Source organism: Entelurus aequoreus, linkage group LG12, assembly GCF_033978785.1.
Source record: "Entelurus aequoreus isolate RoL-2023_Sb linkage group LG12, RoL_Eaeq_v1.1, whole genome shotgun sequence".
NCBI lineage: Eukaryota > Metazoa > Chordata > Actinopteri > Syngnathiformes > Syngnathidae > Entelurus > Entelurus aequoreus.
The window spans coordinates 56,642,112-56,662,298 of NC_084742.1; the positions used below are offsets into that span (position 1 = coordinate 56,642,112).

Consider the following 20,187-nt stretch of genomic DNA (forward strand, 5'->3'; position numbering starts at 1 on the left):
CTATGACTCCTCAGTCATACGTGTGCTTATCTTACTGTCATTTATTATTAATGTTAATTTATTTATATTAGTCATGGAATGCTGTTACACACACTATGTTGAAGTATTACTATTATTATTAATATTATTATTATTATTATTATTTATCTTACGGTATACATCAAAAATAATATTGAGCAAAATTTAATTGAAATATTGTCGATGTGGCCCTCCAGCAGTGCTCGGGTTGGTCATGCGGCCCCCGGTAAAAATTAATTGCCCACCCCTGATCTTACCAATCCAAGTCCAAGACTAGATGTGACCAATCCAAGTCTAAGACTAGATGTGACCAATCCAAGTCTAAGACTCAATCTGACCAATCCAAGTCGAAGACTCCATCTGACCAATCCAAGTCTAAGACTAGATGTGACCAATCCAAGTCTAAGACTAGATGTGACCAATCCAAGTCTAAGACTAGATGTGACCAATCCAAGTCTAAGACTCCATTTGACCAATCCAAGTCTAAGACTCCATCTGACCAATCCAAGTCCAAGACTAGATGTGACCAATCCAAGTCTAAGACTCCATCTGACCAATCCAAGTCCAAGACTAGATGTGACCAATCCAAGTCTAAGACTAGATGTGACCAATCCAAGTCTAAGACTCCATTTCACCAATCCAAGTCTAAGACTCCATTTGACCAATCCAAGTGTAAGACTCCATCTGACCAATCCAAGTCCAAGACTAGATGTGACCAATCCAAGTCTAAGACTCCATCTGACCAATCCAAGTCCAAGACTAGATGTGACCAATCCAAGTCTAAGACTAGATGTGACCAATCCAAGTCTAAGACTCCATCTGACCAATCCAAGTCCAAGACTAGATGTGACCAATCCAAGTCTAAGACTCCATCTGACCAATGCAAGTCTAAGACTCCATCTGACCAATCTAAGTCTAAGACTAGGTCTGACATATATTGAGATTAAAAAACAAACAATATAATTTCAAAATGAACTGGGAGCCAGTGAAGGGATGCTAAAATGTATTTTAGTGGCAGTTAAACGGCGAGCAGCAGCATTTTGGACTAACTGCAATGGAGCGATCATTCCAACATAATGAGTTGCAGTCGTCCAAACCTGATCAAATAAAAGCATGGATTACCCACTCAAAGTCCTTAAAAGATCAAACGGATTACATTTTTGCTAGAAGTCTTAGATGATAAAAAGATGGATCAAACAATAGAGTTAATATGCTGTTCCTATTTAAAATCATTTAAAACCAATATTTGTGACTGGGGCATCGGATTCTGGTTTACTTTTGAGTCAAATAAAATGATTTCCGTCTTGTTCTCATTTCTCATTCGAGACCATTTAAAAGTGATTTTAAACCTGTCACTTTGTTTTTTGAAGGGACATAGATTAAATTTAGACTACTTTTATTGTCATTCAAATTTGAACTTTACAGTACAGATAAGAATGGAATTTCGTTGCATTAGCTGGTTGTAGTGCAGGATAAAAGATCAATAAGGTGCAGATATAAATAAATAGATTACTGTACAGATAAATATATTGCACTTTATCATATGCATCCACGTTTATGGATGTATGTTATATTGTCTTTATATTCCAGCCAGTTAATCCATTTTTGGGGGGGAATTGAGGGGATTATTATGATGCGTTCAAGAATCTTACGGCCTGTGGGAAGAAGCTGTTACAGAACCTGGAGGTTCTGTTACGGAGGCTGCGGAACCTCTTTCTAGAGTCCAGCAGTGATATCAGTCCTTGGTGGGAGTGGGAGGAGTCTCTGCAGATTTTCTGAGCCCTGGTCAGGCAGCGGCTTTTTGCCATCTCCTGGATAGGAAGAAGAGGAGTCCTAATCATAGACATCTTATAAGGGTACGCAGCATGGAGTGCTACTGACCACTGGCGCTGACGAGACGCGGGGCCGCCATCTTGGAGTGGTGATCCGCTCCACTCAGTGCAATTCATTTGGCAGGAGCAATGAACTGTCAGCGCATTTAATTCATTTTACCTAACTGAATACTACTGATTTTCACACGCTTTTTTGTCATACGTGTGGCTATGATAAAGGACACATGTTTTATTATTCATAGTTTGCTTAACAGTAATATAATATTCTTATAAGCTATAAGTGACCAGACGTCCGAGATCAAAACTGGGAATATAATCCCAGAGAAGGGGGAAAAAAACGGTCAGCTATTTTTAAGTTCAAGAAAAAATATAATTGGGTTATATTTACATGCGTATATCCTACATAAACAATGTATGAATACATTAGATATCTATATATCTATGGACTGTATCTCTGTTGCTGCAGCAGCAGAGAGTTTATTCTGTCTTGACACTTTGTATTGATATTTTGTATTACATTCTTCCCTTAAATGATCATGTTTACAGTGATTGTTTTATATGTATTTTTTATGTATGTCGCTTTGGATAAAAGCGTCTGCCAAATACTTCAAAATAAACGTATATAAACACCTGAAAGTCTTTATATCAGCTAAAATCACCAATCTGGATTCAGAATAAAACCAAATGCTGTCTTACCCAACAATGTTAGTATTTGAATATTGTTACTTGAAGACTTATTCCTGGTTACAATTATACTGTTAAGAAAGTATTGTCTTATACTTTGCCTAAAATGAGAATGCATCATAATCAGTGGCGGCTGGTGAATTTTGTTTTAGGTGTTTGTAAACCAAACCCCTGTAGGAGGGTCGTCCTCCCCCAGAAGATTTCTTTGTGATTTTCACATACCAATGAAGCATTCTGGTGCATTCTGACAAAATAATGAAGACAAAATAGAACATTTCATAGGTTTGCAGAGAACTATATACAAACCCCATTTCCATATGAGTTGGGAAATTGTGTTAGATGTAAATATAAACGGAATACAATGATTTGCAAATCATTTTCAACCCATATTCAGTTGAATATGCTACAAAGACAACATATTTGATGTTCAAACTGATAAAAACTTTTTTTTTTGCAAATAATCATTAACTTTAGAATTTCATGCCAGCAACACGTGACAAAGAAGTTGGGAAAGGCGGCAATAAATACTGATAAAGTTGAGGAATGCTCATCAAACACTTATTTGGAACATCCCACAGGTGAACAGGCAAATTGGGAACAGGTGGGTGCCATGATTGGGTATAAAAGTAGAAATGCTCAGTCATTCACAAACGAGGATGGGACGAGGGTCACCACTTTGTCAACAAATGCGTGAGCAAATTGTTGAACAGTTTAAGAACAACCTTTCTCAACCAGCTATTGCAAGGAATTTAGGGATTTCACCATCTACGCTCCGTAATATCATCAAAGGGTTCAGAGAATCTGGAGAAATCACTGCACGTAAGCAGCTAAGCCCGTGACCTTCCATCCCTCAGGCTGTACTGCATCAACAAGCGACATCAGTGTGTAAAGGATATCACCACATGGGCTCAGGAACACTTCAGAAACTCACTGTCAGTAACTACAGTTGGTCGCTACATCTGTAAGTGCAAGTTAAAACTCTCCTATGCAAGGCGAAAACCGTTTATCAACAACACCCAGAAACGCCGTCGGCTTCGCTGGGCCTGAGCTCATCTTAGATGGACTGATACAAAGTGGAAAAGTGTTCTGTGGTCTGACGAGTCCACATTTCAAATTGTTTTTGGAAACTATTGACGTGGTGTCCTCCGGACTAAAGAGGAAAAGAACCATCCGGATTGTTATAGGCGCAAAGTGTAAAAGCCAGCATGTGTGATGGTATGGGGGTGTATTAGTGCCCAAGACATGGGTAACTTACACATCTGTGAAGGCGCCATTAATGCTGAAAGGTACATACAGGTTTTGGAGCAACATATGTTGCCATCCAAGCAACGTTACCATGGACGCCCCTGCTTATTTCAGCAAGACAATGCCAAGCCACGTGTTACATCAACGTGGCTTCATAGTAAAAGAGTGCGGGTACTAGACTGGCCTGCCTGCAGTCCAGACCTGTTTCCCATTGAAAATGTGTGGCGCATTAGGAAGCCTAAAATAGCACAACGGAGACCCCCAGACTGTTTAACAACTTAAGCTGTACATCAAGCAAGAATGGGAAATAATTCCACCTGAGAAGCTTCAAAAATGTGCCTCCTCAGTTCCTAAACATTTACTGAGTGTTGTTAAAAGGAAAGGCCATGTAACACAGTGGTGAACATGCCCTTTCCCAACTACTTTGGCATGTGTTGCAGCCATGAAATTCTAAGTTAATTATTATTTGCAAAAAAAAAAGAAAAGTTTATGAATTTGAACATCAAATATCTTGTCTTTGTGGTGCATTCAATTGAATATGGGTTGAAAAGGATTAGCAAATCATTGTATTCCGTTTATATTTACATCTAACACAATTTCCCAACTCATATGGAAATGGGGTTTGTACAATATGCACACATTCTTTTCACAAAATACAATTAATAGTACGTTAAAGGCCTACTGAAAGCCACTACTACCGATCACGCAGTCTGATAGTTTATATATCAATGAGGAAATCTTAACATTGTGCAACACATGCCAATACGGCCGGGTTAACTTATAAAGTGCAATTTTAAATTTCCCGCTAAACTTCCGGTTGAAAACGTCTATGTATGATGACGTATGCGCGTGACGTCAATTGTTGAATCCGAAGTATTGGTACACTATTGAATCCAATACCAAAAGCTCTGTTTTCATCTCAAAATTCCACAGTATTCTGGACATCTGTGTTGGTGAATCTTTTGCAATTTGTTTAATGAACAATGAAGACTGCAAAGAAGAAAGTTGTAGGTGGGATTGGTGTATTAGCGGCTGGCTGCAGCAACACAACCAGGAGGACTTTGACTTGGATAGCAGACGCGCTATCCGACGCTAGCCGCCGACCGCATCGATGATCGGGTGAAGTCCTTCGTCGCACCGTCGATCGCTGGAACGCAGGTGAGCACGGGTGTTGATGAGCAGATGAGGGCTGGCTGGCGTAGGTGGATAGCTAATGTTTTTAGCATAGCTCTGTGAGGTCCCGTTGCTAAGTTAGCTTCAATGGCTTCGTTAGCAACAGCATTGTTAAGCTTCGACAGGCTGGAAAGCATTAACCGTGTACTTACAGGTCCATGGTTTAATAGTATTGTTGATTTTCTGTCTATCCTTCCAGTCAGGGGATTATTTCTTTTGTTTCTATCTGCATTAAAAAAGCACGATGCTATCACGTTAGCTCTGTAGCTAAAGAGCTTCGCCGATGTATTGTCGTGGAGATAAAAGTCACTGTGAATGTCCATTTCGCGTTCTCCACTCTCATTTTCAAGAGGATATAGTATCCGAGGTGGTTTAAAATACAAATCTGTGATCCACAATAGAAAAAGGACAAAGTATGGAATCCAATGAGCCAGCTTGTACCTAAGTTACGGTCAGAGCAAAAAAAGATACGTCCTGCACTGCACTCTAGTCCTTCACTCTCACGTTCTTCATCCACGAATCTTTCATCCTCGCTCAAATTAATGGGGTAATCATCGCTCTCGCTGCTGGTGTAAACAATGGGGAAATGTGAGGAGCCTTTCAACTTGTGACGTCACGCTACTTCCGGTAGAGGCAAGGCTTTTTTTTATCAGCGACCAAAAGTTGCGAACTTTTTTGTCGATGTTCTCTTCTAAATCCTTTCAGCAAAAATATGGCAATATCGCAAAATGATCAAGTATGACACATAGAATGGATCTGCTATCCCCGTTTAAATTTAAAAAATTCATTTCAGTAGGCCTTTAATGTCACCACTTCAAGATGGCGGCCCAATTTCTCGCGTCTACGTCCACTTATAAGACGTCTATGGTCCTAATGATCTTTTCCGCCGTCCTCACCACTCTCTGCAGAGACTTCCAGTCTGAGGTCCTGCAGGCTCCAGTCCAGACAGAGATGCTGTAGGCTCTCTATAGTGCCTCTGTAGCGTATGATCAGCATAAAGATGATAGGATATATTATTTAAACGTGTGGCGTGGGCAGGACGTGCACTGACAACAGGATGGAGCCCTGAGGAACACCCCAGGACAAAGGAGCACAGCCTGAAGCTGAATCATCAATTTAGATCTTAAAAGACCTATTTGTCATGCATTAAATGCTGAAATGTTGTATCGCTTTAAGCTATTAGAACCTTTCTGTTTGTTTCATTTTCAGGACAGATATCCACTAAACTGCTTTTCACGCTGGCCGGCTTGGCAGGCGTGTTTGTCTGCTTCTTTGGACACCGATTCTTCAAATGTGGTGAGTACTTCTTTGTCTGCTCCAGGACCTCCTCCAGCTGCTAATATGGAGCGTCAACTAAAATAGCCATGCGATCGCAAGTGTTCATGCAGCAGATGGCGTCATTACTCCGCTTCTTAACACTTCACCAGCACCTGGTCTGCCAGAGAATAAGAAGATATAGCAGGAGTATTCAGAGCAGCTAACCGTCAAATTTGCTGTAACGAATACTGATGGTTGGACATTCTTCCAATATTCAATATTCAACACATTATAGTTAGGTAATTAGTATTGATTGAAGAATAACACGTTCATAGTGTTGGTGAATTGTCGTTTGTTTACCTTTTAGAAACTGATCACTTCCGGTTTGCTGTCGTATTGTTTGCTTATCTCAAAGTTGCTCTAACGAATGCCGTTTGTTGGACATTCTTCCAATATTTAATAACGACAAATGCGTCATGGCCAATTATTCAAATTAGACTATCATCGAGATGAGGGGTTCTTCACTTTTTTTTTTTACCTTGGGGCCCAACTTTCCCACCACTGATTTGAATGGTATTCAATAATAGGATGTCTAATGCACAGGTATCAAACTCAAGGCCCGGGGGCCATTTATGGCCCGCCACATCATTCTATGTGGCCCGCAAAAGACAGGACAAAATGGGTTTCAATTAAAACTTTTTTTTTTTTTTTTTTTTTTACTGAATGCATTCGTTCTTTTAATTTTGACAGAAAAAAAATGCATGATATTAATTGATATTATGCATAATATTATATGATCATGCCAATTGTATACTTCATTGCAAAACTATTTTTGTGAGATAAAAACAAATAGTTCAATATCTGCCTGTTACCTTTGTTTATGATTTTAAAGCAAGTTATACATACAAAAAACTAATAATCAAATGCATAATATTAATTAATATTATGCATGATATTAATATTATCTGATCATGCCAATTACATACTGTATTGCAAAAATATTTGTGAGATAAAAACGAATAGTTAAATATCTGCTTGTCACATTTTGTTTATGATTTTAAAGCAAGTCTACATAAAAAAAATCTAATAATCAAATGCATAATATTAATTAATATTATTCATAATATTAATATTATCTGATCATGCCAATTACATATTGTATTGCAAAAATATTTGTGAGATAAAAACAAATAGTTAAATATCTGCCTGTCACCTTTGTTTATGATTTTAAAGCATGTTATACATTTAAAAAAAATCTAATAATCAAATGCATAATATTAATTATTATGCATAATATTAATATTATCTGATCATGCCAATTATATAATGTATTTCAAAAATATTTGTGAGATAAAAACAAATAGTTCAATATCTGCCTGTCGCCTTTGTTTATGATTTTAAAGCAAGTTATACATTAAAAAAAAATCTAATAATCAAATGCATAATATTAAAATCTAATAATCAAATGCATAATATTAATTATTATGCATAATATTAATAAATATTATGCATAATATTAATATTGTCTGATCATGCCAATTATATACTGTATTTCAAAAATATTTGTGAGATAAAAACAAATAGTTCAATATCTGCCTGTCGCCTTTGTTTATGATTTTAAAGCAAGTTATACACAAAAAAAATATAATAATCAAATGCATAATATTAATTAATACTATGCATAATATCAATAAATATTATGCATAATATTAATAAATATTATGCACAATGTTAATAAATATGATGCACAATATTAATATTATCTGATCATGCCAATTATATACTGTATTGCAAAAATATTTGTGAGATAAAAACAAATAGTTAAATATCTGCCTGTCACCTTTGTTTATGATTTTAAAGCAAGTTATGCATAAAACAATCTAATAATCAAATGCATAATATTAATTATTATGCATAATATTAATATTATCTGATCATGCCAATTACATACTGTATTGCAAAAATATTTGTGAGATAAAAACAAAGTTAAATATCTGCCTGTCACCTTTGTTTATGATTTTAAAGCAAGTTATACATAAAAAAAATCTAATAATCAAATGCATAATATTAATTAATATTATGCATAATATTAATATTATCTGATCATCCCAATTATATACTGTATTGCAAAAATATTTGTGAGATCAAAACAAATAGTTAAATATCTGCTTTTCGCCTTTGTTAATGATTTTAAAGCAAGTTATACATTAAAAAAATCTAATAGTCAAATGCATAATATTAATAAATATTATGCATAATATTAATAAATATTATGCATAATATTAATAAATATTATGCATAATATTAATAAATATTATGCATAATATTAATACATATTATGCATAATATTAATATGATCTGATCATGCCAATTATATACTGTATTGCAAAAATATTTGTGAGATAAAAACAGTTCAATATCTGCCTGTCACCTTTTTTATGATTTTAAAGCAAGTTATACATAAAACAATCTAATAATCAAATTTATAATATGAATTAATATTATGCATAATATTAATATTATCTGATCATGCCAATTACATACTGTATTGCAAAAATATTTGTGAGATAAAAACAAATAGTTAAATATCTGCTTGTCGCCTTTGTTTATGATTTTAAAGCAAGTTATACATTAAAAAAATCTAATAGTCAAATGCATAATATTAATAAATATTATGCATAATATTAGTTAATATTATGCATAATATTAATATTATCTGATCATGCCAATTTTATACTGTATTGCAAAAATATTTGTGAGATAAAAACAAAGTTAAATATCTGCCTGTCACATTTGGTTATGATTTTAAAGCAAGTTATACATAAAAAAAATCTAATAATCAAATGCATAGTATTAATTAATATTATGCATAATATTAATATTATCTGATCATGCCAATTATATACTGTATTGCAAAAATATTTGTGAGATAAAAACAAATAGTTAAATATCTGCTTCTCGCCTTTGTCAATGATTTTAAAGCAAGTTATACATAAAAAAATCTAATAGTCAAATGCATAATATTAATAAATATTATGCATAATATTAATAAATATTATGCATAGTATTAATACATATTATGCATAATATTAATACATATTATGCATAATATTAATATGATCTGATCATGCCAATTATATACTGTATTGCAAAAATATTTGTGAGATAAAAACAAATAGTTCAATATCTGCCTGTCACCTTTTTTTTATGATTTTAAAGCAAGCTTTACATAAAACAATCTAATAATCAAATTTATAATATGAATTATTATTATGCATAATATTAATATTATCTGATCATGCCAATTACATACTGTATTGCAAAAATATTTGTGAGATAAAAACAAATAGTTAAATATCTGCTTGTCGCCTTTGTTTATGATTTTAAAGCAAGTTATACATTAAAAAAATCTAATAGTCAAATGCATAATATTAATAAATATTATGCATAATATTAACATTATCTGATCATGCCAATTTTATACTGTATTGCAAAAATATTTGTGAGATAAAAACAAATAGTTAAATATCTGCTTGTCACCTTTGTTTATGATTTTAAAGCAAGTCATACATTTAAAAAATATATAATAATCAAATGCATAATATTAATTAATATTATGCATAATATTAATATTATCTGATCATGCCAATTATATACTGTATTGCAAAAATATTTGTGAGATAAAAACAAAGTTAAATATCTGCCTGTCACCTTTGTTTATGATTTTAAAGCAAGTTATACAGTACATTAAAAAAATCAAATAATCAAATGCATATGCATTTCGATTAATCATGATTAATCACAGGTTATTACCCGCATGCATAATGTAAATTAGTTTTTAAAAAGCGGCCCTCTGGAAGCAGCCATTCCTGCGACGTGGCCCTCAATGAAAATGAGTTTGACACCCCTGGTCTAACTGTGTGTTCATCATAAAGATTATTGTTCATTGAACACATAAACCTGAGGCTTAGGTCAGGCTGATGAGAAAAATAAAGTACTAACCAAATATACTGCATAAAGACCCAAAATAACTAACGAAAAGTAAATATAAACACAATTATGTTGTGCTAAAATAAACTAAATGTTTATTTAGTTTATTTTTTATTATTTAAAACCTACTCAGTGGCCAAGTGGTTAGAGTGTCCGCCCTGAGTCATACCAAAGACTATAAAAATGGGAGCCATTACCTCCCTGCTTGGCACTCAGCATCAGGGGTTAAATCACCCAAAAATTATTCCCGGGCGTGGCCACTGCTCCCCTCATCTCCCAGGGGGTGAACAAGGGTGATGGGTCAAATGCAGAGGACAACTTTCACCACACCTCGTGTGTGTGTGACAACTTTAACTTTAACTAAATGAATAATGGATATTTTTCTAACTAAGCTTTCAATAAAACTAATAGTTTCACCATGGTAGTCATCATTTTTGCGCTTAAGACACTTCTCTATGACTTCATCGCCAGACGTCTTCTGTTTGTTTGATGGTGTCATTACTGCCACAAGTGGTGGAAATGTGTAATGCAACTGAGTACAGCTGCGGTCCGTATAGGGCAGGGGTCTCAAACTCAATTTACCTGGGGGCCACTGGATGCAGAAACTGGGTGAGGCTGGGCCGCAAGAAAAGATTTCTTTAAAAAATCTAACATGCACTTTTTAATGAATTCACCTTCTTTGAATGGCTATCCCGCCCTAGCAACATACTTGCCAACATTCCCGATTTTTCCCTGAGACTCCTGAATTTCAGTGCCTCTCCCGACAATCTCCCGGGGCAACCATTCTCCCGAATATGTCCCGATTTTCACCCGGACAACATTATTAAGGGATTGCCGTGAAAGCACTGCCTTTTAACGTGCTCTACAATTTGTCGTCGCGTCCGCTTTTTCACCATACAAACAACGTGCCGGCCCAGTCACGTGTTGTATGAGGCTTCTGCAGACACACGTACGTGCCTGCAAGGCATACTTGGTCAACAGCCATACAGGTCACACTGAGGGTGGCCATATAAACAATTTTAACACTGTTACAAATATGCGCCACACCAAACGAGAATGACAAACACATTTCGGGAGAACATCCGCACCGTAACACAACATAAACACAACAGAACAAATACCCAGAACCCCTTGCAGTACTAACTCTTCCGGGCTGCAATATACACCCCCGCTAACACCAAACCCCGCCCACCTCAACCGACGCACGAAGGGGGGGGGGGGGGGGGGTGATGGTTGGGGGAGGCGGGGTTTGGTGGGAGCGGGGGTGTATATTGCAGCCCGGAAGTGACTGCAAGGCATACTTGGTCAACAGCCATATAGGTCACACCGAGGGTAACCGTATAAACAACTTTAACACTGTTACAAATATGCGCCACACCAAACAAGAATGACAAACACATTTCGGGAGAACATCTGCACCGTGACACAACATAAACACAACAGAACAAATACCCAGAACCCCTTGCAGTACTAACTCTTCCGGGCTGCAATATACACCCCCGCTACCACCAAACCCCGGGGGTTGGGGGGTGATGTGTTTGGGGGCAGGGTTGGGGGAGGCGGGGTTTGATGGTAGCGGGGGTGTATATTGCAGCCCGGAAGAGTTAGTGCTGCAAGGGGTTCTGGGTATTTGTTCTGTTGTTTATGTTGTGTTACGGTGCGGATGTTCTCCCGAAATGTGTTTGTCATTCTTGTTTGGTGTGGGTTCACAGTGTGGCGCATATTTGTAACAGTGTTAAAGTTGTTTATATGGTCACCTTCAGTGTGACTTATGTGGCTGTTGATCAAGTATGTCTTGCAGTCACTTACGTGTGTGTACAGAAGTCAAATACAACGTGTGACTGGGCTGGCACGCTGTTTGTACAGGTTGTAGAGGGCACTAAATGCAGTGCCATCACGGCACGCCCTTAATATTGTCGTTTGGGTGAAAATCGGCAGACATTCGAGAGAACGGTTGCCCTGAAAATCGGGAGGGTTGGCAAGTGTGACGCTGTCAAGTGCCATTCATATAAAACTGCCAGGTCGCACTAACATTAAATTTTCATATTTAGGTGAGGGCTGCAAAATTACGTCTCGCGGGCCGCGTGTCTGAGACCCCTGGTATAGAACGTATAATATAGAGAAACAGATATTTTTCGGCAGCCCCGGCCTTATGGTTAAGAAACAGTGACCTGGTTCACCCTCCCTTCGTTCCAATGCCAATCGGAGTCTCGTCCTGTCCTACACAAACTGTCTATTATCAAGTCATTAGTGAAGTTGTTGTTGAGATGAACCATGGTTACCATGGCGACGTGAGGTGGTCAGATATTGTCCAGCGCACCAGGACTCATGTGGTCCTCAGCATGTGATGCAGTGCTGCACCCAAAATGAACCCGTGATTGTCTCATGAGGACACAAATGGTCTTATGATGACACATTATTGGGATGAAACTATTATTGATGCCTTTTTAATGTGTCTGTCCTGGCAGAGTTGTTCTGCATGGGCTTCAGCTTTACCGCCTTCTTCTTCTTCGTACTCGTCACCAGGACCACAGGACTGGATTATGACAGTGAGACCCGTCTGCACTATTCACGATGTCATCACACACACACACACACACACACACACACACACACACACACACACGTGACTAGTCTCACTCTGTCGCAGTCCGTCTGGCCGTGTCGGCGGTGATCGGCGTGGTGGGCGGCGTCCTCCTGGTGATGAGCTGGTGGCGCTTTGGTTCCGTGATGGCGTGCGTGGTGGTGGTCGGCCTGATGCTCGGCTTCCTCGCCGCCTCCACTGTCCTCTTCACTCCTCTCGGTAGGACAAAGATAAATAATATTATAATATATATACAGTGTGTGTATGTATGTATGTACAGTCGCCTTCAAAAGTGTACATACACTTGTAAAGAATATAATGTTATTTTTATAATATTTATATTTTTTTGTGATAGAGTGATTGCGACACATACTTGTTGGTCACAAAAAACATTCATGAAGTTTGCTTCTTTTATGAATTTATTATGGGTCTACTGAAAATGTGAGCAAATGTGCTGGGTCAAAAGTATACATACAGCAATGTTAATATTTGCTTACATGTCCCTTGGCAAGTTTCACTGCAATAAGGCACTTTTGGTAGCCATCCACAAGCTTCTGCTTGAGTTTTTGACCACTCCTCTTAACAAAATTGGTGCAGTTCAGCTAAATGTGTTGCTTTTCTGACATGGACTTGTTTCTTCAGCATTGTCCACACCTTTAAGTCAGGACTTTGGGAAGGCCATTCTAAAACCTTCATTCTAGCCTGATTTAGCCATTCCTTTACCACTTTTGAGGTGTGTTTGGGGTCATTGTCCTGTTGGAACACCCAACTGCGCCCAAGACCCAACCTCCGGACTGATGATTTTAGGTTGAATTTGGAGGTAATCCTCCTTTTTCATTGTCCCATTTACTCTCTGTAAAGCACCAGTTCCATTGGCAGCAAAACAGGCCCAGAGCATAATACTATCACCACCATGCTTGACGGTAGGGATGGTGTTCCTGGGATTTAAGGCCTCACCTTTTCTCCTTCAAACATATTGTTGGGTGTTGTGGCCAAAACAGCTCATTTTTATTTCATCTGACATCACATGGACAAAGCTAAGACCTTTTGGAGGAAAGTTCTGTGGTCATATAGGTAGGTAGGTACCGTATTTTTCGGACTATAAGTCGCAGTTTTTTTCATAGTTTGGCCGGGGGTGCGACTTATACTCAGGAGCGACTTATATGTGAAATTATTAACACATTACCGTAAACTATCAAATAATATTATTTATCTCATTCACGTAAGAGACTAGACGTATAAGATTTCATGGGATTTAGCAATTAGGAGTGACAGATTGTTTGGTAAACGTATAGCATGTTCTATATGTTATAGTTATTTGAATGACTCTTACCATAATATGTTACGTTAACATACCAGGCACCTTCTCAGTTGGTTATTTATGCCTCATATAACGTACACTTATTCAGCCTGTTGTTCACTATTCTTTATTTATTTTAAATTGCCTTTCAAATGTCTATTCTTGGTGTTGGCTTTTATCAAATATAACTTATACTCCAGTGCGACTTATGTTTTTTTCCTTCTTTATTATGCATTTTCGGCCGGTGCGACTTATACTCCGAAAAATACGGTAGGTAGGTAGGTAGGTCAGTCCATCATATAGATATATGTATGATAGATCGATCGATCAACAAAGATAAGACCTTCTGGAGGAAAGTTCTGTGGTCATAAAGATAGATAGGTAGGTCGGTCGATCTATCATATAGATATCTATAAACCCCGTTTCCATATGAGTTGGGAAATTGTGTTAGATGTAAATATAAACGGAATACAATGATTTGCAAATCCTTTTCAACCCATATTCAGTTGAATATGCTACAAAGACAACATATTTGATGTTCAAACTCATAAACTTTATTTTTTTTTTGCAAATAATAATTAACTTAGAATTTCATGGCTGCAACACGTGCCAAAGTAGTTGGGAAAGGGCATGTTCACCACTGTGTTACATGGCCTTTCCTTTTAACAACACTCAATAAACGATTGGGAACTGAGGAAACTAATTGTTGAAGCTTTGAAAGTGGAATTCTTTCCCATTCTTGTTTTATGTAGAGCTTCAGTCGTTCAACAGTCCGGGGGTCTCCGCTGTCGTATTTTACGCTTCATAATGCGCCACAACATTTTCGATGGGAGACAGGTCTGGACTGCAGGCGGGCCAGGAAAGTACCCGCATTCTTTTTTTACGAAGCCACGCTGTTGTAACACGTGCTGAATGTGGCTTGGCATTGTCTTGCTGAAATAAGCAGGGGCGTCCATGAAAAAGACGGCGCTTAGATGGCAGCATATGTTGCTCCAAAAGCTGTATGTACCTTTCAGCATTAATGGTGCCTTCACAGATGTGTAAGTTACCCATGTCTTGGCCACTAATACACCCCCATACCATCACACATGCTGGCTTTTGAACTTTGCGTCGATAACAGTCTGGATGGTTTGCTTCCCCGTTGGTCCGGATGACACGATGTCGAATATTTCCAAAAACAATTTGAAATGTTGAATCGTCAGACCACAGAACACTTTTCCACTTTGCATGAGTCCATCTTAGATGATATCGGGCCCAGAGAAGCGGGCTGCGTTTCTGGGTGTTGTTGATACATGGCTTTGGCTTTGCATAGTAGAGCTTTAACTTGCACTTGCAGATGTAGCGACACACTGTATTTAGTGACAGTGGTTTTCTGAAGTGTTCCTGAGCCCATGTGGTGATATCCTTTAGAGATTGATGTCGGTTTTTGATACAGTCTGAGGGATCGAAGGTCACAGTCATTTAATGTTGGTTTCCGGCCATGCCGCTTATTTGGAGTGATTTCTCCAGATTCTCTGAACCTTTTGATGATATTATGGACCGTAAATGTTGAAATCCCTAAATTCCTTGCAATTGCACTTTGAGAAACGTTGTTCTTAAACTGTTTGACTATTTGCTCACGCAGTTGTGGACAAAGGGGTGTACCTCGCCCCATCCTTTCTTGTGAAACACTGAGCATTTTTTGGGAAGCTGTTTTTATACCCAATCATGGCACCCACCTGTTCCCAATTAGCCTGCTCACATGTGGGATGTTCCAAATAAGTGTTTGATGAGCATTCCTCAACTTTATCAGTATTTATTGCCACCTTTCCCAACTTCTTTGGCACGTGTTGCTGGCATCAAATTCTAAAGTTAATGATTATTTGCAAAAAATAAAAAGTTTATCAGTTTGAACATCAAATATGTTGTCTTTGTAGCATATTCAACTGAATATGGGTTGAAAATGATTTGCAAATCATTGTATTCCGTTTATATTTACATCTAACACAATTTCCCAACTCATATGGAAACGGGGTTTGTATATGATAGATCGATTTGTCGGTCGATCTGTCATATATATATACTGTATATATATATATATATATATATATATATATATATATATATATATATATATATATACACTACCGTTCAAAAGTTTGGGGTCACATTGAAATGTCCTTATTTTTGAAGGAAAAGCACTGTACTTTTCAATGAAGATAACTTTAAACTAGTCTTAACTTTAAAGAAATACACTCTATACATTGCTAATGTGGTAAATGACTATTCTAGCTGCAAATGTCTGGTTTTTGGTGCAATATCTACATAGGTGTATAGAGGCCCATTTCCAGCAACTATCACTCCAGTGTTCTAATGGTACAATGTGTTTGCTCAGAATGCTAATTGATGATTAGAAAACCCTTGTGCAATCATGTTCACACATCTGAAAACAGTTTAGCTTGTTAAAGAAGCTACAAAACTGACCTTCCTTTGAGCAGATTGATTTTCTGGAGCATCACATTTGTGGGGTCAATTAAACGCTCAAAATGGCCAGATAAAGAGAACTTTCATCTGAAACTCGACAGTCTATTCTTGTTCTTAGAAATGAAGACTATTCCACAAAATTGTTTGGGTGACCCCAAACTTTTGAACGGTAGTGTGTGTGTATATATATATATATATATATATATATATATATATATATATATATATATATATATATATATATATATATATATCTCTATCAATCAATCAATGTTTATTTATATAGCCCTAAATCACAAGTGTCTCAAAGGGCTGCACAAGCCACAACGACATCCTCGGTACAGAGCCCACATACGGGCAAGGAAAAACTCACCCCAGTGGGACGTCGGTGAATGACTATGAGAAACCTTGGAGAGGACCGCATATGTGGGTAACCCCCCTCCCCCTCTAGGGGAGACCGAAAGCAATGGATGTCGAGTGGGTCTGACATAATATTGTGAAAGTCCAGTCCACAGTGGATCCAACACATCAGCGAGAGTCCAGTCCATAGTGGGGCCAGCAGGAAACCGTCCCGAGCGGAGACTGGGTCAGCAGCGCAGAGATGTCCCCAACCAATGCACAGGCTAGTGGTCCACCCGGGGTCCCGACTATGGACAGCCAGCACTTCATCCATGGCCACCGGACCTATGCAACTCCCCCTCGCAAGGGACAGGGGAGAAGAGGAGAGAAGAAAAGAAACGGCAGATCAACTGGTCTAAAAAAGGGGGGTCTATTTAAAGGCTAGAGTATACAAATGAGTTTTAAGATGGGACTTAAATGCTTCTACTGAGGTAGCATCTCTAACTGTTACCGGGAGGGCATTCCATAATATTGAAGCCCGAATAGAAAACGCTCTATAGCCCGCAGACTTTTTTTGGGCTCTGGGAATCACTAATAAGCCGGAGTTCTTTGAACGCAGATTTCTTGCCGGGACATATGGTACAATACAATCGGCGAGATAGGCTGGAGCTAAACCGTGTAGTATTTTATACGTAAGTAGTAAAACCTTAAAGTCGCATCTTAAGTGCACAGGAAGCCAGTGCAAGTGAGCCAGTATAGGCGTAATATGATCAAACTTTCTTGTTTTTGTCAAAAGTCTAGCAGCCGCATTTTGTACCATCTGTAATCTTTTAATGCTAGACATAGGGAGGCCCGAAAATAAAACGTTACAGTAATCGAGACGAGATGTAACGAACGCATGGATAATGATCTCAGTGTCGCTAGTGGACAAGATGGAACAAATTTTAGCGATATTAGGGAGATGAAAGAAGGCCGTTTTAGTAACACTCTTAATGTGTGACTCAAACGAGAGAGTTGGGTCGAAGATAATACCCAGATTCTTTACAGAGTCGCCTTGTGTAATTGTTTGGTTGTCAAATGTTAAGGTGGTATTATTAAATAGATGTCGGTGTCTAGCAGGACCGATAATCAGCATTTCCGTTTTCTTAGCGTTGAGTTGCAAAAAGTTAGCGGACATCCATTGTTTAATTTCATTAAGACACGCCTCCAGCTGACTACAATCCGGCGTGTTGGTCAGCTTTAGGGGCATGTAGAGTTGGGTGTCATCAGCATAACAGTGAAAGCTAACACCGTATTTGCGTATGATGTCACCTAGCGGCAGCATGTAAATACTAAAGAGTGCAGGGCCAATAACCGAACCCTGGGGAACTCCGTACGATACCTTGACATAGTTCGAGGTCACATTGTTATGGGAGACACACTGCATCCTGTCAGTAAGATAAGAGTTAAACCAAGACAAGGCTAAGTCTGACATACCAATATGTGTTTTGATACGCTCTAATAAAATAAATAAATAAATAATATATATATATATATATATATATGATCCCCCTGCAGGTGACAGTGACGTGTTGAGACGCTCCGACGCGGTTTTCTGGGTGACGTTCTGCAGCATCGTGATGGTGGTCCCGCTCTTCTTCGTGCGTTGGCCCAGAGAGGTAAGGAAGGATGTCGATGCGTTGAGATTTTAAAAAAAGTGTTTGACTGGAAGTCGTCTGACCGCCATCAGGGGAACATCATCACGTGCGGCGTCATCGGGGCTTACGCCGTCATCCTGGCGGTCAACGCCTACGTCTACACCAGCCTTTCCTACATCACCCTCAACATCCTCAAGCGCCTCCTCAACGACAACTTCAACGCCGCCTTCACCGACGTCCCATTCCGAACCATCGGTGAGTTCCCCAAAATGTAGGAAACGCTCAGGCGGCGCCGTGACCGTGGTTGTTTCCGCTCCAGATTACGTGATGATCACGGCGTGGGTGGTGCTGGGCGTCTCGGGCGTGGTCCTGCAGCTCTACCGGGAGCGCAGTCGGCCCTTCTTCCCTCCGAGCCCGTACCTCATGTGGGTGCAGGAGCGCGAACGCCGCAAGACCAACGTGCTGGACCCCAGCCATCACTTCCAGTCGCTTCCCAACCGCTTCATGAGCAGAGCGCGGCAGCTCACACGGAGGATGGAGTCGGCCGGCGAGCACACGCCTCTGCTGCTGTAACGCTCCGAAGGAAAGTTGCTTTGGAATCCCACGTAGCGTCGGACTTCCAAGTTGCGAGGAAGCCGCTGTGGCTTTTCCAACATGTTCTTATAAACTCGGGACGTCACCACTAACTCTGGTCCAACAAGAACTTGACATCAGAAGGTTGTTGTTTTAAATAATGCTTTGAATGTCGCCGCACTAAAAACACCAAATGTCACCAATTCTAACCAGTCTTGCATGGTTTTAAAACTCAGGCTTGCCTTTATTGACATTACTTTATTAAAACATTGCACCAGAGATTTTGAATATAACAATTATTTTATTATTAAATGTGACATTTTGTGCTCAGCTCCCAGTCATTAAGCCAATTTGAGTGAGCCTCTTGTCTTCTTCCTTGCATTTATTTAAACCTGAATGACGCCTAACTTTATTTGTATTTTAATATTCAGGAATGTCTGTACACTGTCGTGCCATCACGTTACTCAGCTTTTCATTCACTGAAACAAACCTTTTAGTCGACATTTTGTTTGTAATCCAAGAAGTATTAAAAACTTGCTTTGAGAAATTGTAAAGTGTGGGATTTTACTGTAAACAGTTTGTTTTTGTGCTTATTTTAAAGTCGTTCAAACTAATGCTGAACATAATTTTTCCAATGCTTAAAATTCAACGCAGTAAAGTCAGCTAATTATTATTAATTAAAGTGTTTGTGAATTTTTGTTTGTTTACCTTTAGAAACCGATCACTTCCGGTTTGCTGTCGTATTGTTTGCTTATCTTAAAATTGCTCAAACGAATGCTGTTGGTTGGACTCTTCCAATATTTAATATTCAACACATTATAGTTAGTTAATTATTGTTAATTAAAGCACATGTTCAAAGTGTTTATGAATTCTCGTTTGTTGACCTTTAGAAACTGCCCACTTCCGGTTTGCTGTCGTATTGTTTGCTTATCTCAAAGTTGCTCTAACGAATGCTGTTGGTTGGACATTCTTCCAATATTTAATATTCAACACATTATAGTTAGGTAATTAGTATTAATTAAAGAATAACACGTTCATAGTCTTTGTGAATTCTCGTTTGTTTACCTTTAGAAACTGACCACTTACGGTTTG

At 38.4% G+C, this 20,187-nt stretch overlaps 1 protein-coding gene and 1 long non-coding RNA gene across 3 annotated transcripts in view; one reads left to right on the forward strand and one right to left on the reverse strand.

Moving 5' to 3' along the window:
* The window catches only part of tm7sf3 (transmembrane 7 superfamily member 3), a 70,054-nt gene extending 50,128 nt beyond the window's left edge, over nucleotides 1–19,926 (forward strand). The window contains exons 7-12 of the mRNA XM_062066283.1: nucleotides 6,162–6,248; nucleotides 12,668–12,748; nucleotides 12,850–13,002; nucleotides 18,443–18,543; nucleotides 18,615–18,777; nucleotides 18,842–19,926. Of these exons, the coding sequence (XP_061922267.1) occupies nucleotides 6,162–6,248; nucleotides 12,668–12,748; nucleotides 12,850–13,002; nucleotides 18,443–18,543; nucleotides 18,615–18,777; nucleotides 18,842–19,095 (839 nt within the window). The 3' untranslated portion in view covers nucleotides 19,096–19,926. The remainder of the gene's footprint in view (nucleotides 1–6,161; nucleotides 6,249–12,667; nucleotides 12,749–12,849; nucleotides 13,003–18,442; nucleotides 18,544–18,614; nucleotides 18,778–18,841) is intronic.
* Nucleotides 1–20,187, reverse strand: part of LOC133662358 (uncharacterized) — a 62,176-nt gene that overhangs the window by 41,000 nt on the left and 989 nt on the right. For both annotated transcript variants that reach the window (XR_009828097.1, XR_009828096.1), the window contains exon 2: nucleotides 12,840–12,998. This is a non-coding gene — a long non-coding RNA (uncharacterized LOC133662358). The remainder of the gene's footprint in view (nucleotides 1–12,839; nucleotides 12,999–20,187) is intronic.